Source organism: Hyla sarda, unplaced genomic scaffold (genome assembly GCF_029499605.1).
Source record: "Hyla sarda isolate aHylSar1 unplaced genomic scaffold, aHylSar1.hap1 scaffold_593, whole genome shotgun sequence".
NCBI classification, from domain to species: domain Eukaryota; kingdom Metazoa; phylum Chordata; class Amphibia; order Anura; family Hylidae; genus Hyla; species Hyla sarda.
The window spans coordinates 58,649-76,275 of record NW_026610607.1 but is presented as its reverse complement, the minus strand read 5'-3'; the positions used below and the strand labels follow the sequence as shown (position 1 = coordinate 76,275).

The window sequence follows — 17,627 nt, the reverse complement described above, 5'->3', positions numbered from 1 at the left end:
AAGCCTGACAGGTAGAGTGAGGATGCAGAGGAAAGTGTTTTTGGGAGAAGTGGCTAACAGTCATGGATCCAGGTGTCAGAGAAGCATATACGGTGCAGGTGAGTTGCTGATATGAAAGTGAGCGTTCCTGAGTGGGTGGTCTCGTCCTATGTATGCTGTTATACCACAACTGACAAGTAAAATTCATTTTTAAAAATTCTACTAGATTTTCTTACCTCTACATACAGTGAAAGGCCAGGAAAAACTAATCACTGGCAGTTGATTTATGAAAATACGCTTTCCATGTGTATTTTGGGATGTTTAGCAGTGGCTAAATACATGCTTAATGCAAATGTCAACATTGATCTTTAAATGTAAGGGGTTATAAAAACCCTCTTGGGTACTGCGAATGCCTGCTCATGACTGATTCTGTTTCTTTCAGGAACTACTTGCATCAATGATACTTCTGGCCTTGGGCCTTTAATTTTTGGATGTTTGCACTAGCTACATACCTGCTTAATTGAAATTTAAAAATTGATCGTGCAATGTAAGGGGTTATGAAAGTATCTTGGGTACTGCTGATGCCTGCTCCTGACTGTGTGTTTCAGGAACTACTTAGCTTATTGATGCTTTTGGGCTTGGGCCTTGCATTACTTACATTGGGTGATTACTTTTGCCAGGACTTTGCCAGTATCTAGACTTGTTACAGATTTACAGATACAAAATAGTACACTGCTTTGATGTAGGTATTTGGTATGCACGTATGAGGGCAGACAAATGCACTACAGTCCGCTGAAATAACGTATTTTTGCACAGCAGCAGGACACAACAGTGCAGCACCACAAAAAAAATAAAAATAAACGTGGATTAAAGCCTAAATTGCACTCTGTCACAGGGTGTTAAGATTGGAGTGAACTGTTTCTTTCCTGCCTCCTGTGATAAGGTTCATGAAGTTCAGGCAGCTTGTTTATATGTATGAGGCAACGAAAAGCTATCTGCCCCTCTGATAAAATGCTTAATGAAGTGATTGGGAGCTTAATGGCTGGCATCAAAATCCTTCTCAGTGACAACAAGCACTGCACTTCTCTCTGTGCACAACGCTGATGTAACTAGCATTTGGCAGTGGAACGCTGTGGTACAATTCAGCGTCTCTGTGTAACACACACAAACACGCAGTCCGTCCTATCTCTGCAGTGTATATGGCATGAAATGAGCAGCCGCAAGATGGCTACCGATTATGTAGGGCTGTGACATCACAGGGGTCAATGAATGCTGATAGCCTGCATCCCGCATTCGATTCAGGGTCATCCCGCCTACCTCCCTTCCCGCCCTGCCTTCCCGCCTTCCCAGCATCCCCTGCCCCATGTAATGACATGTGGATCCGCCATTTTAGGTTTTCTGGAGCCTGGAACGCTGTAAAATGGAGTTTAATTAAGCGATTTGCACCAAAAAATATTCGCTTTTGTTGCGAATTGAATAAATCATGAAATTCGTAAAGAATTCGGGTTTGTCTGCTTTGATTCGCTCATCTCTAATGGTTGGCAATCAGCATGGTGGCAGAAGTGGAAATTCTGGAGCCAAATGTGCCCGGGGTAGACTACCCGCTTTGCTTGCAGCCTACCTTGCCGTTAGGTAATAGAACAGGGGTTCCTGGAGACGGCGGCAGTCAATTAGGGCGGACTGTTGGTGGGAAAATCAGCTACTCGGCGTTGTGGCAGTTTTTCATCAAGCGTCCGGAGGAGGTTAACAAAGCCACATGCAAGATGTGTCGGCAGAAAGTGAAGCGTGGCCAGGGTCCCAATGTTAGCACCACGGCTCTGCGCCAACATATGCTGCTCCACCACTGTTGGCACCACAGACACAGAGTTGGTGGATGCTTTAGTCCAGGTCTGGGAGGACATCCCTCAACAGACCATCCGCCACCTCATCAGGAGCATGCCCAGGCGTTGTAGGGAGGTCAAACAGGCACGTGGAGGTCTCACACACTACTGATCCTCATTTTGACTTGTTTTAAGGACATTGCATCAAAGTTGGATCAGCCTGTAGTGTGGTTTTCCACCATGATTTTGAGTCCTCCATGGGTTGATCAATTAGATTTCCATTGATAATTTTTGGGGGGCATGTCACATTTAGAAAGCTCCCATGGTGCCAGAACAGAAAAAACAAAAAAAAACATATGGCATACTATTTGGGAAACTAAACCCCTCAAGGAACGTTACAAGAAGTACAGCGAGCCTTAATACCCCACAGGTGATTGACGTACTTTTTTTAAAGTGAGACGTGAAAATGGAAATTTTGATTTTAACACTAATATGCTGGTGTTACCTCCAGCCCTTCAAACAACACCCCTACAATCATCACCCTTGCCCACCCAGGAACACTCACGTCCGCATGACCAACTCACCTGCACCATATATGTTTCTCTGACACCTGGATCCATGACTGTTAGCCACTTTACCCAAACACACTTTCCTCTGCATCCTCCATTTCCACACTCTACCTGTCAGGCTTGCTCTGCTCCCATGATTTAATTCAGAGAGGTCCAGCAAGTGCAGCAAGCCCAACAGATAGCAGGGTAATGGAGTGTGGACCTGAACTCACAACCTCTGCACTCCAAAGCAGCAGCTCTAACCACAAGCCCAAGGGAGCTACCTGGAAACAAGACTTTGCGACCGCGGTCGTGGTCTTGGCCTGTTTGATAAAAAGAGAAGGCCCACACGAGGGACTGGAACCAAAGACCGAGCGACCGCCCAGGCTTGCCACAAACACAGTTACAGTTTGAGTCCCACAGCCTAGTGGTTAGAGCAGCCACCTTGCAGTGCAGAGGTTGTGTGTTTGAGTCTTGAACCCCCTGAGACTGAATTGAGAGATAGAAGGTGACAACAGCTGTTACACATTTTGGCACCAGTTGATTTAAAAAAAGAATAGCTTTCCACCGGAGTATCCCTTTATGATCCGCAACTAACTCCTTGATCTGTTTGTGGTTTGACTAAACTTACATCTAAAAAAAGGGACGAGAACCAGCCACCAACTGGTTCACATTCCTTAGATCTAGTGATGAGCGGCATAGGCCATAGTTGAATTCACGATATTTCACGAATATTCCTCGCATATTCGTTATATTTGCTTTTTTCCGCATATGCAAAAATTTATGCGCATATTCGGGAATATTGAGCCCTCCAGTGAACTGTGACTAGTGCATTAACTCTGTGATTTTTTGCACATTGAAATCAATAGGCCCATTGTGGTCTATGGGGATCTCATGACATGTTAAACAGTAAGATAAGCAGGACTGTCTTGGCAGCACAGTGGAATGGGAGACCACCACTCGATTGAGTCCTGGGGTGGGACAGTGTTGTGGTTAAACTTTACTTTCCTGGAAAGCTGCTGAGTTGCCCATAGCAACCAATCAGATTGCTTCTTTTATTTCTGAAAATTGAAAGAAGAAATCTGATTGGTTGCTATCGGAAACTCAGAAACTTTTCCTCTGGACAGGTTTTGATAAAAATCTTCCTCAATGGGGAGGTTCATCAAAACCGGTGTAGAGGAAGAGTTGTGAAGTTGCCCATAGCAATCAATCAGATTGCTTCTTTCTTTTTTGAAAAGGCCTCTGAAAAAAGAAGGAAGCAATCTGATTGGTTGCTATGGGCAACTCAGAAACTTTTCCAGGAAAGTTTAACCACAACACTTTAACACCCCAGGACTTGAACCAGTGGTGGTCTCCCATTCAACTGTGCTGCTGAGACAGTCCTGCTTATCTTACTGTTTTACATGTTGTGAGATCCCCATAGACCACAAATGGGCCTATTAGTTTAAATAGGCAAAAATCACAGAGTTAATGCACTAGTCATAGTTCCCTATACCATTAAAGAAGGGAGGGCTCAATATTCGCGAATATGCGCATACATTTAAACAGTAAGATAAGCAGGACCATCTCAACAGCACAGTGGAATGGGAGACCACCACTGCTTCGAGTCCCGGGGTGTTACAGTGTTGTGGTTAAACTTTACTTTCCTGGAAAAGCTGCTGAGTTGCCAATAGCAACCAATCAGATTGCTTCTTTCATTTTTGGAAAAGCCTCTGAAAAATGAAAGAAGCTATCTGATTGGTTGCTATGGGCAACTCAGAAACTTTTCCTCTGGACAGGTTTTGATAAATCTCCCTCTATGGGGTAGATTCATCAAAACCAGTGTGCCTCATACCTAAAAATAAGTAGTGTGCTTTTTTTGTACCTGTTAATCTGAAACAAACCTACATACAGTGAAAGGCTAGGGAATAGTAACAACCGGCTGGTGTGTTACGAAAATACGTTTTCCAAGTGTACTATAGAGCCTTTTTTTCCTGTCATATGTGCATACCACATAGCTACCTCTAAGTAGTGTACTTTTTTGAGCCTGTTAATCTGCAACAAGTCGACATACAGTGAAAGGCGTGTAGTGAAGCGTATTTTACTCCCCTTGTATATGCCCTAAGTATGTCAGGCAGAGAAGTGCCAGGATGTGCTCAGAGGAATGGCAGAGGCCTAAATTTATCAGGCAGAGGTCGCAGCCAACTAGGGGCGAGTAGCAGCAGGAGTCGTAGCGAGAGGCCTGAGCTCCCGGTATCAGCTACCGGTCGTGTCTCTACCGACAACCCATCTGTCGTCGTTGATTGGTTGACGCGGTCATCCACTTCATCACGTCAAGTAACATCTGATACCCCCACAACTCTCAGATCCGGGAGCAGTCCCTGTCCCCAAATTGCCTCTGTCCTATGCTGTTCCCTCCCCTAAAGAATTATCTTACGCAGTGGATTCAGCTCCACTATTCAGTCAGGAAGATGTATTAGACGACAGTCAGCAGCTACTGCCCAGCCAAGAAGTGGAGGAGGCATCTGCCACTTCCTACGCTAGGCAGGCAATTATTGATGAGTAGTGCGACGTGGGAGGTGGTGTTTCTAGCATTCAGGGTCCTGAATCATACACTGTTGAGGAACCTGAGGAGGACATCAGTGACGTGCAGACAGAACTCGATGATGATGAAGCGAATCGCACTTGGAAGCCGGGTGCAGAGGGGGCTTCATCATCATCAGCAGAAGAGGGTTGCAGGTTGCCCGTGAGGCAGCAGATGAGCCAGCAAGGTGGTAGCATGGTTGGAAATTCAGAAGTGGAAATTCAGGAGCCAAATGTGCCAGGGATAGGCCACCTGCTTCGCGGCAGCCTACCTTGGTGGTAAAATCAGATACTCGGCGGTCTGGCAGTTTTTCATCAAATATCCGGAGGAAGTTAACACAGCCACATGCAAGATGTGTCAGGGTAGCAATGTTGGCACCACAGCCCTGCGTCAACATCTGATGCGCCACCATAAAGCGGCCTGGGACAACCGTGGCTCAGATGTGGTGGTCCAGCCTGCCGCATCACCCAGTGGCACGCCACTCCCTCTTTCAGCCAGCCAAAGGTCCACCACCTCAGGCGAAGGGAGCTGTGTGTCATACCCTCCTTCTGTCGCTCCAGATGCTTCTGCTCCTCCTACTTGTAGTCAGCCATTACTCCAACAATCCATAGGCGAAGACATGTCCAAGAGACAACAGTATGCGCCCACTCATCCTAGGCCACAGAAGCTGAATGTCCTCCTTTCCAAGTTGCTGGTGCTGCAGTCCCTCCCATTTCAAGTGCTGGACTGCACCTTTCAGAGAATTGATGGCTTGTGCCGAGCCGAGGTGGAGAGTCCCAAGCCGTCATTTCTTTGTGAAGAAGGCAGTACCAGCCCTGCAGAATTTTGTTCAAGAGAAGGTGTGCCAGTCCTTGAGCCTGTCGGTGTGTTCAAAAGTGCACGGCAGCGCCGACGTGTGGAGCTGTAACTACGGGCAGGGAAAATACATGTTTTTTACGGGCCACTGGGTAAATGTGGTTCCTGCACAGACACAACAGCAACTTGGACAAGTCACACCGCTTCCTCCTCCATGCGCTCGCTCTCAGGCAGTTGGTCCTGTGACAGTGTGCGACTCCGCCTCCTCATCCTTCACCGAGTCCTCGACCTCCACTGCACGTACAAATCTCAGTGGCCCTTCATCGTACTATGTGTGTAGGGCAAGGCGGTGTCACCCTGTTCTTCACCTGCTTTGCCTTGGCGAAACGGAGTCACACAGGGGAGGAACTGCTAAAATTCATTCGTCAAGAAATCGGAGTATGGCTCACTCCACGAAAACTGGCGCAGAAGCTGAATGTCCTCCTTTCCAATGTCCTGGCTACTGGCCTTGCATGGTCCCTCACATCCCCCCGCCAGCCGGGTAAGGGGATGGAAGACGAAGCCCTGGATTCCCGAGGTTCCATAGCAGGAAAACCTAAGCAGGTGTCTGCCACACACATGAGGAGGGGCTGATGGAAAGTCTGCTTCTCTGAATATCTGCTGGAAGTCACAGGAGCACATACACACCCAATCTCACTCCAGAGCTGTATGCACTATTCTGCTGGGTTCACTGTGTACATATATTACATTATAGACATGTGCAATTCGGTTCGGCACAAATGTTATATTTAACGAATATTACCGTTTTCGTACATTTGGAGCGATCCGAATGCACGAAAACATACCTTGAGCATCTCCGAAAAGCCCCGAAAATACGAACAGGCAAACAACGAATGCGTTCGGTGAACAATGAATGCATGCGGTGAATAACGAATGCATTCGTTAAATAACGAATCATGCGGTGAATAACGAATGCATTCGTTAAATAACGAATCATTCGGGGAATAACGAATGCATTCGTTGTCTGTAAACGAAAGTAAAGAAATAATTCTACATTCTTTTAATTGGTCCTTGGGAGGTCACATGATCGGAGTTCATTGTCACATGGTACCATATGGTAACTTTTAGCCAATTAGCTTATTCCATTCGATCCCTACTGTATTGCAGACAGTAAGGCTGTTTTATTCAGTTGTGAGGTAGTCCTGTGAGACTTTGGCTGGTGGTGTTACAGTTGCAGTGTGTGGAGTGAGTCACTGGATTTGCAGAAATGGACGGTTTACCTGATGATAACTTGGCTTCTGGCACAGAGACAACAGGCAAACAAGCTAAGGTAACACCTGCACTTTTTTACAAAAGAGGATCAGCAGCAAGGCCTGCAGCAAAGTCCCATGCTTCATCAAGTGGCCATACTCATCATCATATCCAAGGAAAAAATAAGACAGCCACCACTAGTGCTGCTACTGTGGCCCTTAATGTCTCGCAATCTGTTAGACACCAAGAAGGAGAGGGAAACAAGAAGCAGGGTTCACAATCAGACATGGACATAATGCAGTTAAGTACGCCTCTTCAAGGTGTAGACATTGGAAGCATAGAAGAGGAGGTACCCCTTGATTTCATTCATGATGTGTCCAGTCCTGAACAATATCAAAGTCCTGTATCGCAACTCCTATTTACAACTGACCTTCCAGAATCATCATCACCCCCATCATCCTCTGGCTCTTTAGTTGTAATGGATACACCACCCTCCCATTCAAGTAGTGCCACCGTCGCCAATACAAGGCCTCCATCTTCCAAAAGCTATTGCCTCCCGCAAAATGCCCCATCTGCACAACCCGGTTCCAGTTCCAGCCGGAAATCTAAAGTTTGGGAGCATTTTTCTATAGTTGTGATGGTAGATCAGCTAAATGTAAGCTATGTGGCAGGGAAGTCAGTCGTGGTAGAGTTATAGGGCATCTGACTAATTCTGGCATGAATCACCATTTGCGCACACACCACAAGCCAGTCCTGTTAAGAGAAGACAGTGGGTTGTTGTCACCTCCACCCAGTAAAAAAAAGGGCAAGTAGTGCTAGTTCCAGTGCTACCATCAGCCCAGATAACCTGGACAAGGGGCACAGAGGGGAAGCTGTTGACTCCAGTCAAGCAAAACAGCCCACCTTGGATCAATTTAGTGGATTTCATTCCAGGGGGATTTCAAGACAGCAGTCCCGTAAAATTACCCGCCTCATTGGCGAGCTCATAGCCGTCGGGGGAGCTCCCTTTAACATGGTGGAGGGGGAACCGTTTAAACGTCTAATGCAGGCAGTTGCACCCCAGTATGTAATTCCATCCCGTACCACATTTAGTCGCAGTATAGTACCCTCCTTACATTAATCTTGTGTGGAGTTAATAAAACAGGAGCTAGGCAGAGCCACAGGACAGTGTTTACATTTCACCACAGACTTGTGGAGTGCTCCCAGTGGGCAGCATGCCTTCTTATCACTAACAGCACACTGGTGGCAGCCCATTGTAATGGAACCAGCCCAAATTACATCAGGGCCAAGAAACACAGGAGCTGGTGTTGTAGAAAAACCAAAATCAGGGGCACTGCTCATTCCTACTGCATGCAGAGGTTTTAGATGAGCAGCACAGCTCGCATAACATAAACCGTGCATTACAGAAAATGGTGGCAGAGTGGCTTGGGGAGCAGGCAAATACACAGGTAAAGATGGGGTTTGTGGTCACTGATGGGGCAGCCAATATGTTAAAAGCACTGCGGGATGGCAAATTTGTTGGTGTCCGATGCTCCGCCCATGTCCTCCATCTTGTAGTAAAGGCTGGTATAGATGACACCACTGAGAGCAATACAAAGCTCTCTGAAGTGTTAGACTCCTGTAGGAAAATTGCAGGCCATTTTCATAGAAGTGTGAAGGACAGTCACATTTTCAGGCAGGAGCAGATTAAGGCAGGTCTTCCTCAACACCGCCTGAAGCAGGATGTAAGCACCAGGTGGAATTCTACATTGGACATGCTTGAAAGAATTCTGGAGCAACAAAAAGCAATACATGCAATGTCACATGAGCAGGTCATCGGTGTGACCAGACCACTTAGCAGGGAGGAGTGGAAAATAATAGCTCAGGTGGTGACTGTACTAAGCCCCTTTCGTGCAGCCACAGAAAACCTAAATCAAGAAAATGCAAGCTTGGCTCAAGTCATCCCCCTCTTTACCCATCTTGTTAACAAAATGGATGCCATCCTCAACCATAGAGAAAACTTGCCTGGAGGATACATAGTACCTGATGTTGCCACACTTGTCAGAAGACTGCATGGACAATTAAACCGGAGGATCCCAGAGCTCACTGATGCTTGCCCTGAATTGATGCTTGCCACCATGTGTGACCCCCGAATTAAGGGCAAAATGGCACTCCAAGCCAATTCCCTAACAAGCTGGAGAGAGAAATTAATCAACAGGGTGTGTGACAGGCAAAGACACTTGGTTGTGCCGTCAGAGAGGGACGATGAGGATGATGATGATGATGAAGAAGAGGAGGATGAGCCTGCTATGTCATCATCATCACCCATCACAAACACTGCTGGACACTCATCAAGAGCTGCTGACTTTTGGGCAGAAACTTTGCAAACCTTGGTCGGACACAACAGACAACCCTCAAGGATACCCAGAGATAAGGTTGCAGAGACTGTAAAAAGTTATTTGTCTGAACCCCATCTGGCACCTACAGCGGATAGTCTCAAGTACTGGGATGAAAGGAGGGCAATTTGGCCTGCTCTCTCCATGGTGGCCCAGGAGCTCCTATCCTGCCCCCCAACCTCTGTGCAAAGTGAACGGGTATTTTCAGTCACTGGCAATATTCTCTGCCCACAGCGTTCACAGCTGGCCCCTCAGCTCATGGAGCAGATGACTTTTCTTAAAGTAAACATGCCCAAGCTGGGATACCCTGCCCTAAGCTTTGACACCAATTAGTTATGAGTTCTACAGTTCAAGTTAAAAGTTGAAGTTCTTGGTTACAAATTGGAATGTTGGATCCCGTTGTGTTATCAGTTGTTTGAAAAAGTTAAGAAAGTGAACAGCACCATCAAACAGGTTAGTGGTCTGTCAATTTTCTTCTTAGCCTCCTAACATTACATTTAGAATGCTAATAATTTCTATTTAATTTATATCTTTCCCTCCTTCTTTTAGGATTTAGTGGACATTTAGTGGACATTTTTGTGGATACAACAAGGACGTCCATTTATGTGGTAAAGGAGATCAGCAAATCAGTGGTAAGTAAATGACAATTTTTTTTTCTTAAAGGGGTACTCCGGCACTTAGACATCTTATCCCCTATCCAAAGGATAGGGGATAAGATGCCTGATCGCGGGGGTCCCGCCGCTGGGGACCCCCCTCATCTTGCATGCGGCACCCCAGTTAAAATCAGTCTCCGGGGACTGATTTTAACTGGGGTGCAGCGTGCAAGATCACAGGGGTCCCCAGCGGCGGGACCCCCGCTATCAGGCATCTTATCCCCTATCCTTTGGATAGGGAATAAGATGTCTAGGCGCCGGAGTACCCCTTAAATGACAGTAGTGCTTTACAATGCATCTGACACTTAAGTGACCACTATTAAATGGAGCACAGATCCCAGCAGCATATTAAAAGTCACAGTGTAATAAAAGTATAGCTTTAGTACCTTAAAGGGGTATTCCGGGCAAAAACATTTGATCCCCTATCCAAAGGATAGGGAATAAGATGTCTGATCGTGGGGGCCCACTGCTGGGACCCCCAGCGATCAGACATCTTATCCCCTATCCTCGCCTAACACACTCGCCTAACACATGTGTGAAAGGCTTAACTCTTCCACACCTGGAAGAAAAGCACAGAAAACATATAATGCATGAAAAACAATGTCTGAACAGGGCCTGAAACGGGAAAATGCAAAAATAAATAAATGGACATTACACCCAGGTTCACAATGCCTCAGGACCCCACCTCTCCAACTGTTGAGGTAAATAATAATAATAAATTAGAGGTACTATTGCAATACACATTTCATGCACTGGTGGAATCTCTGTTCTGCTATCAAAGTTATCATCAATCATGTAGACACCACAACAGGAGATGAATTTTTTCTTACCTACAATTTTTTTAATATTTTGATGGCAAAGGCCTTGAATGCAAATGTAGCAATAAATAACAACTGTAATCATCATTTTTTGCCTTGTATGCCTGCTGTCTACAATCAGCCAGCATAATCATACCAATTGCATGTTTATATTGTAGGAAGGATTTGGCACCATTTTGTATGAGGTTACAATATACAAGTCAACATGAAACTTTGGTAATAGAATACAGAGGTAATACAATAAACCTGAACATTGCCAACATTTCTAACATAACAAAACTGTCAACCAGCCTAAAAATAATGATTCTTTAATCTTTTAGGTTTGTGAAGGTGCCCTGTTGTTGCTGCTGCTGGTGTCAGCCAATGGAGGTGATTGGCTGATTCCTGATATTGCCATCAGGAGGTCCACCCTTAGCTGTGCTGTGGCCTGAAGGTGCTGCTGGCTGACCCGGGCCAACATCACTTGGAAGTCGTCAGCCTGCCGACGGTGAAGTCGGTGCATGGCCCTATTCAAGCGTTGCATCTCCCGTGCAAGGTGCCTCGTCTCCCTGGACAACCTGTCCCTTTCTTGGAGTACCCTAAGGTAGGTGTCCATTGGGACAGATGCGGGTGCTGGGGTTGGAGATAGTGGACTGGGGATAGCTGGTGAACAGGCAGCTGAGCTCAGGGGTTGGCCCATGTCCTCCTCAGGTACTGGCACATTATCATCTGCCTCAACGGCCCTCCGGCTCTCCAATTGTGACAGGACAGGTGATGGTGGGGAACTGTCATGGTGACTCCTTAATGAAGCCTGGCCTTGTTGATCTAAAAAAAAATAATAATAATAAAAATAAAAAAAAGGTATTTTAAAATAAAAATCAAGTGACTGAAAGCAGTTGTGTTGTTGATCATTACATGATACACAAAATACTCTCCCTAAGGCTTAACAATATAATAATTAAGTTATTGTACTGGTGTATATTTGTCATCTAACCCTATAAATGTTATACACCATTATACACCACAAATATACACCATTGCAAATAGCTAAATTGCCTATTGTGATAAAAAGCATGGTTAGCTGAGTAATTTACATAATATCCACATTGCTATCAATATAGAATTAGAAAGTACAAATTTACGAGTTGTGTGGACATGTCAAAAGATGACATTACAGTGTGTCTCATTCCTTTGACTCGCTGCCATCTTATTCTTAAGGAAAGGGGTGGCCGTAGATCACTCTACTTCCGGGCTTTCAATCATGTGACCATTTCTCAACATAGCTTACCTGTCCTCGGGGCTCCGGCGCGTCCTCTTCAGGATCCCCTGCATCGTCAGCGCTCTCCATCGTTGTCATCACGTCGCTGTGCACGCCATCCTGTCATCCAATAGGAGCGGCTTGCATAGCGGCGTAATGGCGGCGAGCGAGGATGCCGAGGAAGCAGAGGCCTTGCCGGAGCGTCGGGGACACAGCGACAGCGATGGCAGGTGACATCCAGGGCAGCGGTAAAAAGCGGTGACGGTACGTAGTGGCGGGTAAAGGAGAGTATAACCTCCAATACCAGTGGTCTTCAACCTGCGGATCTCCAGATGTTGCAAGACTACAACTCCCTGCAGTGCCCGGACAACAATTGGCTGTCAGGGCATGCTGGGTGTTGTAGTTTTGCAACATCTGGAGGTCCGCAGGTTGTAGACCACTGCCCTATACGTTACATTGCACGGATCCCTCAACATACGATGGTTTCAACAAACAATGGTTCATTTGGAACGGATTACCATCGTATGTTGAGGGACCACTGTATATGCTGTTCAGTTCAGCCATTTTGTCTGATATGCTCTATGTTAATTATTTAATTAATCTCTATGGGGGCCTGCTCTACTTCATTATTTGGTCTGATAGTACAGTGGTCCCTCAACATACGATGGTAATTCTTTCCAAACGACCCATCGTTTGTCGAATCCATCGTATGTTGAGGGATCCGTGCAATGTAAAGTATAGGAAGCTGTACCTTCCCCGCCACTCCGGACCGCATCCTCACCGTTCCCGATGCTGTCCCGCTGCTCCGGGTCCACTTCACGATCCTCCGGCTTCTTCTGCATCTTCTGCAGGGTCCGGGCCTCGCTTTCTGGTGACGTTATTACGTTGTTGAGCCGGGACGGCGTGCGTAACGACGTAATAGCGACACCGGAAAGCGAGGCCCGGACCCTGGAGAAGATACAGAAGACGCCGGAGGATCGTGAAGTGGACCCGGAGCAGCGGGGATAGGCAAGTGATCCTGTCCGGGATGCTTAAACTGCTATCCGACAGCAGCTTAAGCATTTTGCACTGTCGGATAGCAGTTAATGCGATGGCCCCGACATATAAAAGCATCGTATGTCGATGCTGACATCGACATGCGATGGCCTCTAAGAGGCCATCATATGTCGATTTGATCATATGTCGGGGCCATCGCATGTCGGGGGGTTACTGTATAGGACAACAACAGGGTAGACTAGATTCCCTGACATCTGCATGTCCCAACATTACAAATAGCATAAATGCTTTAAAGGGGTACTCCGGTGAAAACCTTTTTTCTTTTAAATCAACTGGTGGCAGAAAGTTAAACATATTTATAAATTACTTCTATTAAAAAATCTTAATCCTTCCTGTACTTAGCTGCTAAATACTACAGAGGAAATTCTTTTCTTTTTGGAATGCTCTCTGATGACATCACGACCACAGTTCTCTCTGCTGACGTTATTATAACACTTATCACTTATAACACTTTATTTATTTTTGTCCTTAGTGGGATTTGAACCCAAGGCCCCAGCACTGCAAAGAAGTGCTAACCACTGAGCCACCATGCTGCCCTTAGCATACATCTGCTATGCATGGTTGCTAAAATGGACAGAGATGTCTGCAGAGAGCACTGTGTTCGTGATGTCATCAGTGTTCCAAAAAGAAAGGAATTTCCTCTGTAGCATTCAGCAGCTAATAAGTACTGGAAGGATTAAGATTTTTTTAATAGAAGTAATTTACAAATATGTTTAACTTTCTGCCTCCAGTTGATTTAAAAGAAAAAAAAGGTTTTCACTGGAGTACCCCTTTAAGAATCAGTATTGAGCTAGGGGGGGGGGGATACAAATATATAGTAATACAGTTATTGTATAAGTTCAAATAGTTATTTTTTATTTTTATTTTCTTGTTGTTTTATCAATTAATATTATTGTAATACATAATTAATCATATATGTGTATATATATATATATATATATATATATATATATATATATATATATATCATTTTACTCACCAGATCTCTCTGCCTCGGATGTCTGAGCCTCTGGCAGGAGGTGCTTCTTCAACTCCAGCTCCCAGTTCTTGAAGTTGATGTTCCTCCTCTGCTGCTGCTTTTTTATTTTTTTGACTACTGATGCCCTGCAGTCATAGTACCTGTTTGTGTTTTACATAAAATAGTTTATTCAAGTTTATCATACCATTTCCGTTTTATGACAATAAACAGTTTTGTTGAGAAAGAATTTTGTTCTTTTGCTTGAATGCTCATATTTCTGCATTTATACCACACTACACAGATATAGTCAGACTTATCCTCTTTATCTTTACTAGTTTATCAAACCAATCCTTCAAGTCCCGGAAAATGGCAAAATATACTATAGCAGTATTTACCAACCAGGGGTGCCTCCAGCTGTTTTAAAACTACAAATCTGAGCATGTTGGACTATACTAGTATATAGTCCATAGGTCAGTGTTTCCCAACCAGGGGTGCCTCCAGCTGTTGCAAAACTACAACTTCCAACATGCTGGGAGTTGTAGTTTTGCAACAGCTGGAGGCACCCCTGGTTGGGAAACACTGACCTATGGACTATATACTAGTATAGTCCAACATGCTGGGAGTTGGAATTTCATTTGGAGCAGCTGATGAGCCACATGTATGAGGGCATGATGGTAGTTGTAGTAACTAACTGCAACTCCTGACTTGAAAAAAAAAATAAAAAATACATAAAAAATGTCACATTAAAAGGGTGCTTTTTTTTAAATCAACTGGTGCCAGAAAATTAGGCAGATGTGTACATTTTAATAAAAAACAAAATATTATTCCTTCCAGTACTTATTAGCTGCTAAAGAGGAAATTATTTTCTTTTTCAAACACAGAGCTCTCTGCTAACATCACAAGCACAGTGCTCTCTGCTGACATCTCTGTCCATTTTAGGAACTGTCCAGAACAGCATATGTTTGCTATTAAGATTTTCTCCTACTCTGGACAGTTCTTAAAATGGAAAGAGATGTCAGCAGAGAGCACTGTGCTCGTGATATCAGCAGAGAGCTCTGGGTTACAAATATTAATGAATTTCCTATGTAGAATTCAGCAGCAACTTAATACGTACTGTAAGGTTTATGGAATATGATCAACTTTCTGGCACCAGTTGATTTAAGAAAAAAAAAAAAAAAGTTTTCAACCAGAGTACCCCTTTTAAAACAAAAATGGTACTGTCAAAAACTACAGACCGGGGTGCATCATACAGGACCGTATAAGGAGAACTAAGAAAGTTATAGGGGTCAGAATACAAAAAAATTGCCCCCTCATATGTGTATCCTCATGTCACGCATACATAATTACCGGTAGTTATGCAGATGAGCAAGTCCACTATTTTTTTGCAAGAAAGGTGGTTCCCCACTTATGGAGCATTTGCTTTAGGGGCGAAACCACGGATACATCGGTAAACACTAGATGTAATTACAAATCTAAGATGTAAAGGACATATGTGTAACAAACAATAAAGGTTATAGAATGGTATTGTCATAGACCAAGACAAGCATAGTTTATGCTTTGCAATATGTCTTTGCCAACACATTGATGATGATATCATAATGAAATATTTACTCACCGATGCCTGATGCTGAGAACTGTCCTGTCCGCTGTGCCACTTCCAACTTGGGACACTTTCTCCCTCACCCGGCTCCAGGCGGCCATCTTCTCCTGGGTGCCCACTGTCGTGTTGAATAACACAAATTTTTCTGTGCTAACAGCAGCCACCAGTGCTACGTTCTCAGCCTCCGTGAATTTCGGCCCTCTTTGTTTTTTGGCTAGTGGGACTCCCACTGAGTGCAGACTCTCAGACTCAGATGTGTGGCTGCCACTGCCAGAGTCCGATATTGTCCAACCACTTTGTCTTGCGATTGGACCTGCTCGGACTTTACTCATCCTCTTCTCTCCACGCCACGACTACACTCAGACACATCATCCACACGCTCACTCACACATGCTCTATCACTCACATCCACAACAGCACGCTCACCCTCCTCTCTCCCAGACACCACAGACACAATATCTCTCATTCCAGACATTGTTTTTTTCACACAATTTACACACAATACAATCAATTTCTCACTCTCAGTACACGCTGGCAAGATTTATCAATCTGTGTGAGAGAAAAAGGGGAGTGACCACAACAGCCAATCACATGTCAGATAATGAACTCTGGTAAAGTGAAAGCTGAACTGTGATTGGTTGCTATGGGAGACCAGACCACTCCACTCTTTCTCTCACACAGTTTGATAAATCTGGGCCACTGGGTGAAAACTCTGAGCCCCTGACTGACCGGGCCTAACTTTACTTCGGCTGTTTTGTTAATCGTTAGGAATACAGAAACATAAAAGGAATAATGTAATCTGCCGAATTTGAAAGTAAAACGAATGCGGCCGAAATAACGAATACGTCCGAAGTAACGAAAGCGCCAAATGTAACAAATGTGTACGAAATAATTGACGTGTGTGATATAACGAATGCATCCGAATGATATTTCGGATGGATCCGAAAATGTACGGATGCATCCGAAAAACAGAATGAAACGATTTACTCGATAACGAATGTGCAACAGAACCAAAAATTTTTTAATACGAAAATGTACGAAACGAAAAAAAAACGAATTTTTGGGTCGTGCACAAGTCTATTACATTATTTATCCCAGGGGCCCCATGGGTTGTCAGTCCACACCTGGTGCAAGCTTTAGGCTCTATAACAACAGCGCTGCAGATGGTTTTAGGCTAGTTGCCTGTTGGGTAAAATTTTTAAATGCCATTCTCTACTGCTACCCTTCTATGCACCCCCCCCCCCATGTGCACAGAGACATCACAGTACTAGTACACAATGTACTGTGACATCACTGTACATTTTAACAGTGTGGAAGTTGGGGCAGCATGAGTAGACCATATAGTGGCTGAATGGCACAGCCCAGAGTTGGCTGAAGCATGAGGAGACCATATGGTGGCTGAATGGCACAGCCTGGAGTTGGCTGAAGCATGAGGAGACCATATAGTTGCTGATTGGCACAGTCTGGAGGTGGCTGAAGCATGAGGAGACCATATAGTGGCTGAACGGCCCAGCCTGGAGTTGGCTGAAGCATGAGGAGACCATATAGTGGCTGAATGGCACAGCCTGGAGTTGGCTGAAGCATGAGGAGACCGTATAGTGGCTGAATGGCACAGCCTGGAGTTGGCTGAAGGATGATGAGACCATATAGTGGCTGAATGGCACAGCCTGGAGGTGGCTGAAGCATGATTATTATTATTTTATTGGCACCATTTTGGAATAATGTAGACCAGTATGGTGAATCTAGGGGCCTGCAGTACCTATAAGAATATATATCCATAACAAAGAAATTTTTGGTCACATTATGGGTGCACGTACTGTATATGTTGTGGATTTCCTGCTGAAGATTATTTCATGCGCATTTAATATAAGAAATAGCTAAACACAGCATCACATCTTCAGCATATACCGTATCTGTAAGAATACCCTTATTATTAAAGTAACAATTTAACAATTTCATCATAACTCCCAAAAA

The 17,627-nt window shown here is 44.8% G+C and overlaps 2 protein-coding genes across 6 annotated transcripts in view; one reads left to right on the top strand and one right to left on the bottom strand.

Annotated features, from left to right (window-relative positions):
* LOC130340497 (zinc finger BED domain-containing protein 4-like) overlaps window positions 1–14,215 on the top strand; it is a 46,311-nt gene extending 32,096 nt beyond the window's left edge. The window contains exons 2-4 of one of the 5 annotated variants that reach the window (XR_008880597.1): window positions 9,881–9,963; window positions 10,961–11,385; window positions 14,078–14,215. Coding sequence is in view for 4 of the 5 variants with exons in the window: in XM_056554196.1 (XP_056410171.1) it covers window positions 8,366–9,664 (1,299 nt within the window). In the remaining variant the exon portion in view is untranslated. Of the gene's footprint in view, window positions 1–7,640; window positions 9,964–10,960; window positions 11,386–14,077 lie in introns of those variants that run through there. The other 4 variants (XM_056554196.1, XM_056554194.1, XM_056554193.1 and 1 more) reach the window with 4 other exon arrangements.
* LOC130340499 (uncharacterized) lies at window positions 11,119–16,324 on the bottom strand. The gene is made up of 3 exons (XM_056554197.1): window positions 15,669–16,324; window positions 14,075–14,214; window positions 11,119–11,606 (listed from the first exon to the last, which is right to left on the bottom strand). The coding sequence occupies exons 1-3, from the start codon at window positions 15,983–15,985 to the stop codon at window positions 11,119–11,121; spliced, it is 945 nt and encodes a 314-aa protein (XP_056410172.1). The 5' UTR covers window positions 15,986–16,324.
* Between the last annotated feature and the right edge of the window lie 1,303 nt (window positions 16,325–17,627).

What these genes read in the sequence shown, in the direction of transcription:
- LOC130340499 (XM_056554197.1), bottom strand. Translation starts at nt 15,985, where the DNA reads ATGAGTAAAGTCCGAGCAGGTCCAATCGCAAGACAAAGTGGTTGGACA. An exon ending in GTTCTCAGCATCAGGCATCG is followed by an intron (nt 14,215 to 15,668) that starts GTGAGTAAATAT and finishes AAACACAAACAG; the next exon opens with GTACTATGACTGCAGGGCAT. An exon ending in ATCCGAGGCAGAGAGATCTG is followed by an intron (nt 11,607 to 14,074) that starts GTGAGTAAAATG and finishes ATTTTTTTTTAG; the next exon opens with ATCAACAAGGCCAGGCTTCA.